Genomic DNA, 12,359 nt, shown 5'->3' on the forward strand with positions numbered 1-12,359 from the left:
ATATCATCACAACTTAAGATGTTTTCTCCATTCTTTTTCCGAAAATTTTCTATGTGTCTGGAGAGAACTTCTTTCACCATATCACTTCATGGCAACTTTTCATTTTTTTTATAAACATCATACTGATGGCAATTTTTCGTACTGGTGAGATGCAGATTGCCATGACTTCTTCCTTTTTTTGAGCCATTTTTTAAAATATAAACTTGAACATGGTAATTTTTTTAATAGAATTGCAAAAGTCCATGGCAATTTTGTTGTGCACAGAAAAACTGGGCCTTTTACTAGTCATAACTTTGCTAAAAAAACTAGTCATAACTTAATATGGGCTTTATTTATTTTTTGTTTTGCTTTTCGGGCCCGGTGGTTGGGGCGTTCGCGCTAGGGCGATCTCCTCCCGAATGAGTTTGTTCGGTCCATGCTCCCTCCCGTCCCGAACAAAACGTTCGGTCTGGGGTGCTCCCAACGGAACGTTCGGGAGTCATCGACGTCCATATTTTAACGGAAGGCGTGAGGGAGTGGTTGAAGAAAACTGGTTGACACCCGACACAGCGTCGCGCCCGAGAAGCACGCGGTTCACTGCGCTGCCGCAGGCTTTGCCCTGCCTTCTCCTCCCAAATGCCGAGGGAAAAGGGCATGGCCCTTTGGGGTTTCTTCGACGGCAACGACGCCGGCGGCGGACCTGCGCCCGACATGAACGGGTTCCCCTGCTACCCCGCCGCCGGCCCGGGCGCCCTCGCCTCCTCCTCCCTCTCGCCGCCTTCCTCCCTTGCCCCGGTACGCGCCCTCTTACTCCACGTCGTGTAGTGGCAACTATTTGGGGTTTCTTCTTCTTTCTGTGGTCCGGCCCGGTGACTGCGAAAGGCGTGCCTTTTCTTTGCATTGATCCCTTTCCCGTGGCTAACCGCAGGCCGCCGGCGTCGTGAAGGCGGAGGACGGCAGCCGGCCGATGACACGCCACCTCCACGCCGTCTCCGGAGGCGATGCCGGCGGCGGCGAGGACGACGAGGTCGCGCCAGAGCCTGGCCGCCACGGCAAGCGCAAGAGGCCCCCCAACGCGCGCCACACCCCTCGGCAGATCCAGGAGCTCCAAGCGTACGCGCGTGTACCCATACGTCCCTTCATGCCGTGCTCGCTTCTTTCATCATGCTCATGCATGCCGCTGTTGATCGGTGCAGGTTGTTCGAGCAATGCCCCCACCCAGACGAGAAGCAGCGGGCGGCGCTGGGCAAGAGGGTCCGCCTCCAGCCGAGTCAGGTCAAGTTCTGGTTCCAGAACCGCCGCACGCAGTTGAAGGTAATTAACCAGTCTGATCGAGCGCTCCAACACTCTCGATCCTTTACTCGTGCACTTACAACACGGCTGATTCCTCTCTGTGGTGGTTCATCTTGCAAGAGGGAATCTCTGATGCACGAGAACCAGCTGTTGATGGCGGAGAACGGCAAACTGCGCGCCGAGAACCTGTCCCTCCGGGTGGAGATGGCGCATCCAGTGTGTGGCGGCTGTGGCGGCCCGGTCCCGGCGATGCTCGACGAGTCGCCGTCCCTGGAGGAGGACCTGCGCGTCCAGAACGCCACGCTCAAGAACGAGCTCAGCCGGCTCTGCGCTCTCGCTTCCGCGTTCCTTGGCAGGTCCATTTCCTTCGTGGCGGCGCCACCAACGCCAGGCTCGCCAGTGGAGCGCATTGGCTCAATGCCGTCGGCCACCGTGGCCAACTCGACGGTCACCGAGTTCACGGGCAGCCCCTCCAGCCAAACAGTGGGAATGGCGATCACGCCCATGGCGAAGGCTGGCATCGACAGGTCCGTGTTCTTGGAGCTTGCGACGAGTGCAATGGATGAGCTTGTCAAGATGGCGCAGATGGACGAGCCGTTGTGGATTCCAAATGTACCCTTGCCTGGTTCCCTTGCCAAGGAGACGCTCAACCATGAAGTGTACTTGAGGACCTTCTCACCAGCCATAGGGGTCAAGCCCCCGGGGTTTGTATCCGAGGCCTCTAGGGAGTCCGGCATTGTAAGCAGTGACGGCAGCGTCGAGCTTGTGGAGACTCTGTTGGATGAGGTTGCCCTCATCTCACTATGCCCTCCCTTCTCGTTGCTATTCCCTGTATGTCTGAACTTACATTGCCTGTTTTGAAATCTTGCTTCAGAGACGGTGGTCCCGTTTTTTCTCGTGCATAATCGCCGAATCGTCGACGACCGAGGAGATCTCTACTGGAGCTGCAGGGAATAGAGATGGTGCATTGCTGCTTGTGAGTGTTCGTGTTGATCAGTATCCAGTGTCCATATGCACGTCTTATAGTCACTTAATTGTAGCATCCACTAAGTGTTTCGTCTATCATTGCAACAGATGCAGGCAAAGCTGCAGGTTCTTTCACCTCTTGTCCCTGTTAGGGAGGTGGCATTTCTCAGGTTCTGCAAACAGTTGGGTGAGGGTTTATGGGCTGTAGTGGATGTTTCCATGGATGGGTTGGGAATGGAGCAAGGCCTAGCCGTGGCATCCACCACTGCAAATATGAAGTGCCGGAGGCTGCCTTCTGGCTGTGTGGTGCAAGATACCCCCAGTGGCTTCTGCAAGGTACACCATCCTCTCTACATTCACTTGTTCACATCATGTTCTTGGGTTGGCAATTGACAGCAATGTTAGCACGCCTCAAACTCGCCTGCTTCTGTGTTCATTTATTAGTACCAGTTCTGCATGACCACATGAGAATGATCTTTTCAGAATGCGAAATGCAAGTTTGTTCCAGTTCTGCATAACCACATGAGAATGTTCTTTTCAGAGTGCTTTTTCAGTTGGTTTAGTGTGTTATTGACTGATAACCGTGCTGTATAGTATTCACAAAGCCAAAAGGGTAGGCTCAGTTTTTCAATAGATTAAGTAACTGTGGTTGCAAGCCCACCACCTCAAGTTAGGTAATCGATTGTCAGCGGACAGGGTAAACAAGTGATTTGTGAATAATTAACTGGATTTATAATCCAGTATTTCTTCCCAAGCATGTGCCTTTTCTTTGTTTAATCTTGAGTCCAGTTCTTGAAACGAAAACCCTATACTAACTGCCCACAATATGATCAATTTGTCTCATTGTCGAGAATTTAAGATCTTGACCACTAAGTCTATTGTTTGTCTTCATGGAAGGTACTTTTAGTCTTTTAAAGAGGAAGGTTCAGTTATTTTTTGCACATCTAATTCACGTACCATCAGCTTTTTTCTGTGCTATCTGTCCATAAGTTGACAAGGGGTTATGTCTGCCATACGTGTGGCATATCACACAGGCCGTGCATCAGTGCATCTGAAGAAGGATCAGCTGTTCGTTTATCAGTCATGTTATGTGGTTTCCTGTTTATCTTCCCTTCTACGACTCATCGTTTGTTGATTAGGTGCAATCAACAGTGTGGGAAATGTGTCAAATTATAGTTTTATTGGAATGTAATCATTCGATACATGTTACAATGTAGGAGTTCATAATAGGTTGGTATCTTGAGATAGAATTAGTCTAAATTATTCTCTGCTCTTCTTCATATTAAAAACTTGGTCAAAATATTTCGGCAAAACGTAAAAATATGATTTGCTAACACTGCATACCAAATACTTACACTAGTGTTCCAGCAAAAAAAATAAAAAATACTTACACTAGTGTACCTGACACTAGTAGAATTGCACTGCAGAGCTTGAGATTGTGTTTTGGGCATGCATTCATGCACTTACGTGCTAACAGATGCAGTTGAATTTACGCTGCAGGTTACATGGGTTGAACATACAGTATACGATGAATCCTCCGTGCACCAGCTCTACCGGCCTCTCCTTCGGTCTGGCCTTGCCCTTGGTGCAGGGCGGTGGCTTGCGACACTACAGCGCCAGTATGACTGCTTGGATGTTCTCATGCCGAAGCAAGACTCGTCAGGTACAGAAATATGATAATCTGCAACATCTATGTGACATGCTTTGTATGGTATTGCTTCCTTGGAATTAAAATGGCAATGTACCACATTTTTCACAGATGCCATGTTGGAAGGATCACGGAGCTTGCTGAGGTTGGCAGAGAGGATGATGGACAACTTCTGTGCGGGGGTGAGCGCATCTTCTGCTGAATGGAGCAAACTGGATGACGTCACGGGGAGCATTGGGGAGGATGTGCGTATCATGGCACGTAGGAGTGTGGATGAACCTGGGGTGCCAGCTGGTGTGGTGCTGTGTGCTGCCACATCGGTGTGGATGCTTGTAACACCCAAACGGCTTTTCAACTTCCTGTGCAATGAGAAAACCCGAGCTGAATGGGACATCCTAAGCAAGGGTGGCCCTATGCAGGAGGTGACAAAAATCTACAAGGGGCAACAGAATGGCAATGCCGTATCTCTACTGAAGGCCACTGTGAGTATTATCTATAGCTTCGCCTAGTTGTTGCTCCTTCTATGCTTATTAGAAACATTGCATGTTTAACTGACTAGTAGTCGGGAGGCTTTTCAGTGATCTAGAAGCTGAGCTCATTTGGTGCTTTAGTCTTGGGAACAATGCATCACTTTAGATTTTCGGAAGAAGAAAAAACACGTATATTTAAAACTTGTTTCTGTGCTCTGAATGTTTGTTCAGAAGGTGTAACGTGTAGATATGGGTCAGGCATAGTTAGTACCGAGCATTGGCTCTGTGCGTCAAATGATGTAGAGGCGGGGCGTGATCCTCCTTTTTTGCAAAAAAAAGTTAATACTGAGCATGATGACGAATGAAGCGTGTGAAGTTGAAGTTATATTCTTGAGGAAGAACGTAAGATGTTTTCACCAGCCTTGCTACCACTTCTATTCCAAAACTAAATTAGACGGTACTTTTAGGATTCATGCAGTCAAGCTTGAATTACTACAGTTGTACACAAAATCATGAAATTTACTAGTATGTTTATCAATGAAAGTACTCGACATAAATGTCTTGTATAATTTTAACTAGCATAGAACTTGAAAAGGCAATGGTCAGATATATTTATTGGAGGAGAAATATGAAACAGCAATCGTTATTTTCTTGGGAACGCGCCCAAATGTGTCATTTCGTAATAGAAGAAAACAGCAAGAGACTGAATGTAGGAAGTAAATTAGGATGTGTGTTGGTATCGAAGTTCTTTTCCAAAACCAAATTAGATGTGCTTTTAGGATTCGTGTAGTCAAGCTTGAATTACTGCAATTCGTGCTTTTAGATGCTTAGGACGGAGGGAGTAGTATGTTATCAATGGAAGTGCTCGAAATCAAACGTCCATATATGAAAACAGCAAGGCTCGAGATCAAATGTTTTTTTTAATAATTCATGCAGTCAAGTGGAGACATATATGAAAACAGCAAGGTTTTTTTTGTTCTAAATCTGTGTGAACTTCCATCTAGTTTCTGTGAACATGTACTGTGCCATTTTGGGTGATCATAAGCATCTAATTGACAGAAAACCTCATCGTGTTGTTTGATCATTTCTGGCTTCAGGATGTTAATCGTGCTTGATTTCTTCCTGGCCTTCCTTTTTCTTACCTCAACCCTAATGTCTTACATTACATGGACAGGCCCCAAACACCCACCAGGACAGCAGCATTCTGATCCTACAGGAGACGTGCACAGATGCATCCGGCTCAATGGTGGTGTACACCCCAGTGGACATCCCAGCAATGCGCCGTGTCATGGGCGGAGAAGGCGACCCGGCATCGATCATGCTCCTGCCATCCGGTTTCGCCATTCTGCCCGGCGGTCCAAGCATGTCTGGCGACGACGGTCACAAGACATGTGGCTCGCTGCTCACCGTGGCGTTCCAGATACTCGGGAACAGGCAGCCCACCGGGAAGCTCACCGTGGAGTCGGTGCAGACCGTGGACAGCCTCATCTCCTGCACCATCAACAGGATCAAGACGGCGCTGCGCTGCGACGCCTGAGCGAGCTTGGAGACCGGGGAACCTTTTTGGCCTAGGAGCGAGCGAGCAGACGGTGAAGGGTCCTAAGAGTCAAGAACGAACCGCGAAAATAGGAGTGTGGCCTTTGCTGGGTGGTAAGGACAATGGTGGTGGTTCGGGTATTGACTCGGCCTTCTCCCGGCTGTTCTCTACCATGGCATTTGCATTTTGGACAGACAGTTGGAGGCTAGTCTTCTTAAGCTTTTGTTTGCATTTTGGCCCGGACTTGGTAGTGTTGGTAGCTATGAGGTTCCATGTTTTGGGGATAACAAGATGTGATGCTTTCTGTAGGAACTCGCTCTGAATGGCCATGTTCCGTTGGCCATATGTTCGGTTTCTTTTGAGGCAGCCTTAGGTCCCAAGAATGGTATCCAGCAAGCAATAGTCATCTACTAGAAATAATCACCTTTGTAATGTTGTTTTGTCATGTACTCCCGCCGTTTCAAAATAAGCGTCGTGGTTTTAGTTCCACCACACTCATTTTGGGACGTAGGGAGCAACAGTCATGGTGCAAGGGCACGGAAATGTGAACACAAAGTAGCTGTAAACTCTGGGACATGGAGTTTCTACACTCAGCTCAAATGCATCATGAACAGCAAAATAAAAAAAATGTTTAAAACAAAAATATCTCAAGATTTTTGGCAACAAACATTACTGAATTTTCTGCATACATGCAAATTTTCATGAAGAAAAAACATCCTTAATGCTCCGGGCAAAAGAAACAAAATCGATGCTCCAAGAAAATTATTTTTGAAAGCATTTTGGAGTGTTGATTTTGTTATTTTTTACCGAGACCTCCACAGATGCAATTTCAACAGTTTGCACGCAGGCAGAAACCCATGCAATGTTTGTTGTAAAAAAATCAGAAATTTTTGAATTTTTTCTTGTTTTTTTCAGATTTTACTATCCGTAGCCAGAGCATTTGAGCTCAGGATTAGAAGACAACTTTCGTAAACTCTGTTCATAAATTCAGACAGTTGGACTGTAAAATTCAGACCTAAAATAAAAATGCAAGGAAATGATGAATCCATTTTCTGCCAATCCATAATTGATATGCAGTTGACTTGGATAACTGACGGTTCCTTCATGATGGTGGTACGACAGCTCAATAGACTACAAAAGACCCGAAAAATACCCAGATTAGTTCCGAAATACAGCAGTACTCGAACTACGAGGACTCAGTCTCCTCACTAGTCACTACAGGCTACAACTACATCTCCGATGCTAAACAAGCATAAATAGTTCACTTCAGCAAAGAACTATCTTACACACTGAGATACCACGACAGAGGAGCGATAAAATAGGCTATGCATGACAACACTGTTAACTGGTGTCAGAGCAGCTGCACAGCGTTAGGCCTTTGCTGTTTCTCTCACCAGAGCAAATTTGGCCAGAAGGCCAGAAAGCTGAAGGAATGACCCAACGCCATCACAGATCCTCATGTGCGCAAATCCCGTTTCCTGTGCGGACAAACATGAAACTTTAGTTGACGGTATAAATCAGAAGAGACGACGGCATAAACAACATGACTGGGTTTACCTTCAGCAGTTCCAGCTTCAGATATTCAGCCATGTCATAGTTCTTGATGACACGGAAGAGGGTAGTGATGATGTCAGTAGGAGAGTAGCCCAAATCATAGAGTTGCTTTAGGCCAGAGCAGGCCTCATCAAACTTCCCATCGAGTACATTTTTCACCATACTCTTGACATGCAAGGGATGTGGTTGATCGCATACCTAGAACCAGTTCATCGTTGCTGTTAATTGAAGAAGTATTGCAGAATTCAGATGATGCAAAAAGAGATAACTCGTGCCAACCTTGAACACATTTTCTTGATTAACAAAACGGAACCCGCTGACTGTAGCTTGCAAATTGTTCAAAGCTTGCCTCATGTCACCATCAGCAGTAAAAATGATGGCTTCAAGACCTTCTGGCACATAAGGGACCTTCATTGATCAACATACAGGCAGTAAGAACAATATGGTGGTATCAGCATGATCAAATGGATTTCAACACTACAAAATAATAATAATAATAACAACTGAAATTCGCAAAACTGGGAGTTGCCTGTTTGCAGTTTTGCAGGTAAGTAAGCTCCTGGAGGTCTCATATCAACCATCCTTGTTACCAAATCGCAAAATAATAAGTTTCTATATCGAACAACTCAGTCTGTTCAACAGTTTAGGATGACCAATAGGATATGCACCTCTTGACTCAGACCAGTGAGCCTTGAAGTACATTCAGTAAAGTAGTTACACAGGTACTACTTGCTAAGGCCAAACTGACTTATCCTCATGGGATAGGCAAAGTGTATGCTTTTCTTTAACTATCTAGTTACAGGATTATTATCAGTTCACAGTAACAGCCACTCCACATGCACTAGTTGCCATATAATCTTAATTAACTGGTTCAGAAAATAACAACCTCTTCAGCAAGAACAGTCAATTAGCATTAAATACTTGTCTGATCCCATTACTTATGATAATAGGGATCGGAAGCATTCACGGTTAAATACCATATCAGCAGCAAAGCCTCTACATGTTCAGGTAAGAATTAAGAGCAGCAGTCAAGCAACCAAACTGTGTAATGGCACCAGCAAGATGCATATCTCTATTGCTGCTCATGGTGGTTGGAATCAGTACCCTAAACTACAGCTACTTATCAGCACTGCAAATTATCTCTCCAACTAGGAGATAATTCTTCATGATACCAAATTAATCTTCTTGATTATTTATTAAGGTACCCTGTAATTCATATACAGTTGTAGTTCTGCCTTTCCCGCTCGTAAAGAAAAAGGCTAATTTCATTTTCCTTAACTGCGGAACAGGACTGTCATCTGAGTGCTCTTATATAATCATTAGTAATATTAATTTACAATCATTATGCACAGATGACAAGCAGGGTGAAAGGTCAAAAGTGAATGGCAGACGATGTTATAAATAAATAAGAACAGTTAATACATGCAAACATATCCTCAATGTTATAAAAAATAACAAAACATATGTCGGATCATGTATCAGAAAAAGGGGGTTCTCTTAATCTTCAATTAGTGACAAAGCACATTAAATTGACAATAATTTAAGGTGGTTGGAAAATTATGCGTATGAGTAAGGGTTTCAGCAGTTCACATGCATAAACATCCAGGAGTCCACATTGGGTAAATGTATTTGACAGTTATGGCGGTATGAATGAACAGCTAAGTCCCAGCTTTATCTTCTAACTGAGCCAACAAAGACAGTACCCTCCAATAGCTATGTCCTTGCAAAGTTGCAACTACCAGGGCTACTAAACATTACCTTCTCAGCTGCCACCACGACCATAAGGCGGCCAAGGATCTCCTGATCTGAAAGCCTCGAGAACCGGACAATAGCGCAGCGACTTTGGATGGGTTCAATGATTTTAGATGAAGTATTGCATGCAAGAGCAAATCTTGTGGTGTTGGAATAAATCTCCATGGTTCTTCTCAGTGCTTGCTGTGCTCCTGTTGTCATGCTGCACATAGCAAGTGTGAGGCACAAACAGAAACTGAAAACATAGTTACCTATATCACTGAACAACATTTCGAGCCATAATCCAAGCTCTTCAAAATATTGTAATACTACACTTGCAGATGGAGTTGCTATCTATACCATGTGTCACTACGATGATAAACATTCTGGTGTGATATTCATGGCAGAGAGTCTGGTTTTTAGGGCAATGCCCTTTGACATGTACATTTGTATTCTGTTTAGGGGCAATTGAAAGGGCCGTGTTTATTCAGTAAGCTCTGATGAGTGGGCCAACCATGTCAGATTTGCTAACAAATGGGAGGTTTGGGTGCTGTGTGAATAGTTAGAGCGAGAGTTGTGGTTCCATGAAAAAAGACTCGAAAGCCAAAGGTGTGATGAATTGTTAAAATTTCTGCTGTGGTCCCATGAAAAAAGACTCAAAATGCGTGATAAACTGTTAAAATTTCTGCTGAAGTTGTGGTTCTGAGCAATTCATTTTTTAATATATACATGTAGGGTTTCCCCTGATTATTTTCACAGAAAAATACAATGACCTCTATCTAGTTCATTGTAATGTGGGCCAGTCATCGGTTCATAATCCAGTATGAATCATAGCATTCTCGAGTGTGAAACCAACCGATGGTGAGCTAGCAACAAGGTAACTAACATGTCTTTTTATTTCTCGGGCTATCACCGACATCACACAGGCCTGAATCCCACTCTGGGGATGGCATTACCTGTCAGCTTCGTCCAGTATGACGATCTTGTGCCGTCCGGGTGGCAGTGTGACCTTCTTCTGCGCGAACATCTTGATCTTGTTCCGCACCACATCAAGCCCCCTGCAAAAGCACGGATCGGCCATCACACGCCCAATTCATACAGCCACGGGCCGCAAGTACAAAATCAAGTCACGGCGGCAGCAACCTGTCGTCCGAGGCGTTGAGCTCGAGCACTCCCTCGCGGTAGCTGGGCCCGAGCATCTCGTGGGCGAGCGCCAGGATGCTCGTCGTCTTCCCGGTCCCCGGAGGCCCCTGGCGAGAAAAAGACATGGGAGTAGAGGAAACGGGGTGAGGTTTCCGTGTTGCGAGGGTGCGCGCGGAAGGTGTTCGAGGAAATGGCGCTTACGGAGAGGATGAGGTTGGGCATGTTGCCGTCGCGGGCGATGACCTCGAGGCGGCTGACGGCGTCGGCGTTGCCGACGACATCGGCGACGCGGCTGGGGCGGTACTTCTCCACCCACGGGATGTCGTACGTGTCGGCGGGGGCGGCGGCGGCGGAGGAGGCGGCGGCGGCGGAGGAGGCGGCGGCCATGGCGCTGGGGTGGGGTTTTTTTTTTTTTGAGGGGAGGGGGGGGACCTTTCGGTTGTGGAGGGAATAGTGGGGAAATTGCCGGGCCAGCGGCGCGAGGGTTTTCATTCCGGCCCTCGGTCGCGCTTTCAAGACGACGGCCTGGGTGGACGGCTGCGATCGACCACACTGATCTGGAGGATTTTCATTAAAAATGAAATGTATCTTACCAACATTTTCCTATAGGTCTTTCTGCTATCTCTTTCATTTTTACATCTCTTTCCCACCCTATTTTGGAGCCAAATTCGGTTTGGCTTGTGCGGCACGGGAAATGCTTGTGGAAATGCAATACACAAAGATTTAGAAGAAAAGAACATAAGGATACTCATCTGTGCTCATGGGTTATGAATAACACACTGTTAATGATGGTGTCAGCTAACCGCTTGAAGTTGACAAGACAATCAGTGGTTTGTTGAAGATCCACGTGACGACGAACTTCTATATCTATATGTGAATACACATGGTCATTTAAGGCAACTTATCATCTATTGGTTTTCTTAATCTTACAAATTGAAAGCTCATTGGATTATAGGTCCTTGCGGAATTTAAACTGTCAAGAAACTATTTTGTGTTGGAAATCTCATTGGGTAGAGGTATTAAACTTCTATGACATTGTCTGAACTTACATTGTCGTGCAGGGAAGAAGTTAACAACCTTTGAGTCCATTAGAAATCAAATTATTGATAATTGGATCTGGACGAGTCACATGTTTTCCGCGGTTGTCTGTTCTTTTGATGTTTCACTCCATCTTAGAAGACCAACGTGACAACGGGTATATCGTCAAAGTCTCCTTCGAGTTTACTTTCCACTCCATAAAACATTGCATCATATGGATGATGTAGCAAAAGCCATGCCGATTTTTATGGAGTGTGTCTGAACTACTAAAGATTGTCCAAAAAAATCAAGAAGCACCCTAGCCGCTCTCTAAGTTAAACGCTCAGGTTAAGTCATTTTGCACATTTTTTCACGCCTACATTAAAATGCCTCAAATACGTTAATGAAACCATCTGCACCAACACCAATAAAAAAATGAAATACATCGTGGTCTCTAGGGATGATCGTCTTCTTCTACCCCACCAACCCGATAGAGCGTCGCGCTCTCTTTGTCGCTGTAGCCAACCAGCCGTCATTGGTCGTGGAAGGGTTCATCAGAGCAATAGTCTTTCCAAACCAACGCCATGTACATGAACCAACCAAGAGTCGTTGCCTTGGGAGATCCACATATTCAAGATCCCAACCTCCAAAAAGCTCGTAAGCTTACATGGAAAACGAGGTTGCACCGACGTGGTAGAGAGGAGTTCGGAGGACCAAACTATAGAGGGAAGTCATCACCGGCACGCCGACAAACCCTACAAACAGTAACCTTGCACGCCAGAAAGACCTCACCCCCTGCTAGACAGCAGAAGCCTCCTCATAGGATCCAAAAAGGAGCCCCCCAGACGTCATTGCTCACCTTGAGCATTGACATCGACGAAGGGGATCGATCCAAGCCGTTGCACTGGCACCACCACCTGCACCATCCCCCGTGTTCCATGTTGTTGATAAGAGGGGCAACACCAAGAGCAAGATATCCCCCCCCCCGACAGCTGCTAGTAGAGGTAACCCCTCGCTACTG

At 46.0% G+C, this 12,359-nt stretch overlaps 2 protein-coding genes across 2 annotated transcripts; one reads left to right on the forward strand and one right to left on the reverse strand.

Moving 5' to 3' along the window:
* The first annotated feature begins 502 nt into the window (after positions 1-502).
* Positions 503-6,259, forward strand: LOC123054142 (homeobox-leucine zipper protein ROC4). Its single transcript, XM_044477838.1, has 9 exons — positions 503-774; positions 908-1,092; positions 1,176-1,293; positions 1,393-2,058; positions 2,147-2,248; positions 2,347-2,574; positions 3,739-3,901; positions 3,998-4,368; positions 5,531-6,259. The coding sequence occupies exons 1-9, from the start codon at positions 616-618 to the stop codon at positions 5,891-5,893; spliced, it is 2,355 nt and encodes a 784-aa protein (XP_044333773.1). The 5' UTR covers positions 503-615; the 3' UTR covers positions 5,894-6,259.
* A 661-nt stretch (positions 6,260-6,920) lies between these two features.
* On the reverse strand, positions 6,921-10,781 carry LOC123054143 (replication factor C subunit 4). Its single transcript, XM_044477839.1, has 7 exons — positions 10,523-10,781; positions 10,322-10,428; positions 10,135-10,236; positions 9,206-9,401; positions 7,727-7,855; positions 7,451-7,645; positions 6,921-7,371 (listed from the first exon to the last, which is right to left on the reverse strand). Exons 1-7 carry the CDS (start codon positions 10,706-10,708, stop codon positions 7,264-7,266), a joined length of 1,023 nt encoding a protein of 340 aa, XP_044333774.1. The 5' UTR covers positions 10,709-10,781; the 3' UTR covers positions 6,921-7,263.
* Positions 10,782-12,359: the final 1,578 nt, after the last annotated feature.

The sequence above is a fragment of the Triticum aestivum genome, chromosome 2D (genome assembly GCF_018294505.1).
Source record: "Triticum aestivum cultivar Chinese Spring chromosome 2D, IWGSC CS RefSeq v2.1, whole genome shotgun sequence".
Classification (NCBI taxonomy): domain Eukaryota; kingdom Viridiplantae; phylum Streptophyta; class Magnoliopsida; order Poales; family Poaceae; genus Triticum; species Triticum aestivum.

Excerpts from the sequence above, each read along its gene's own strand:
- LOC123054142 (XM_044477838.1), top strand. The coding sequence starts at position 616 with ATGCCGAGGGAAAAGGGCATGGCCCTTTGGGGTTTCTTCGACGGCAAC. Across the intron at positions 1,093-1,175 it reads CAGATCCAGGAGCTCCAAGC|GTTGTTCGAGCAATGCCCCC; the intron begins GTACGCGCGTGT and ends TGATCGGTGCAG. Across the intron at positions 4,369-5,530 it reads TATCTCTACTGAAGGCCACT|GCCCCAAACACCCACCAGGA; the intron begins GTGAGTATTATC and ends TTACATGGACAG.
- LOC123054143 (XM_044477839.1), bottom strand. The coding sequence starts at position 10,708 with ATGGCCGCCGCCTCCTCCGCCGCCGCCGCCTCCTCCGCCGCCGCCGCC. Across the intron at positions 10,429-10,522 it reads TGCCCAACCTCATCCTCTCC|GGGCCTCCGGGGACCGGGAA; the intron begins GTAAGCGCCATT and ends TTTTCTCGCCAG. Across the intron at positions 7,372-7,450 it reads TGAAGCTGGAACTGCTGAAG|GAAACGGGATTTGCGCACAT; the intron begins GTAAACCCAGTC and ends TTGTCCGCACAG.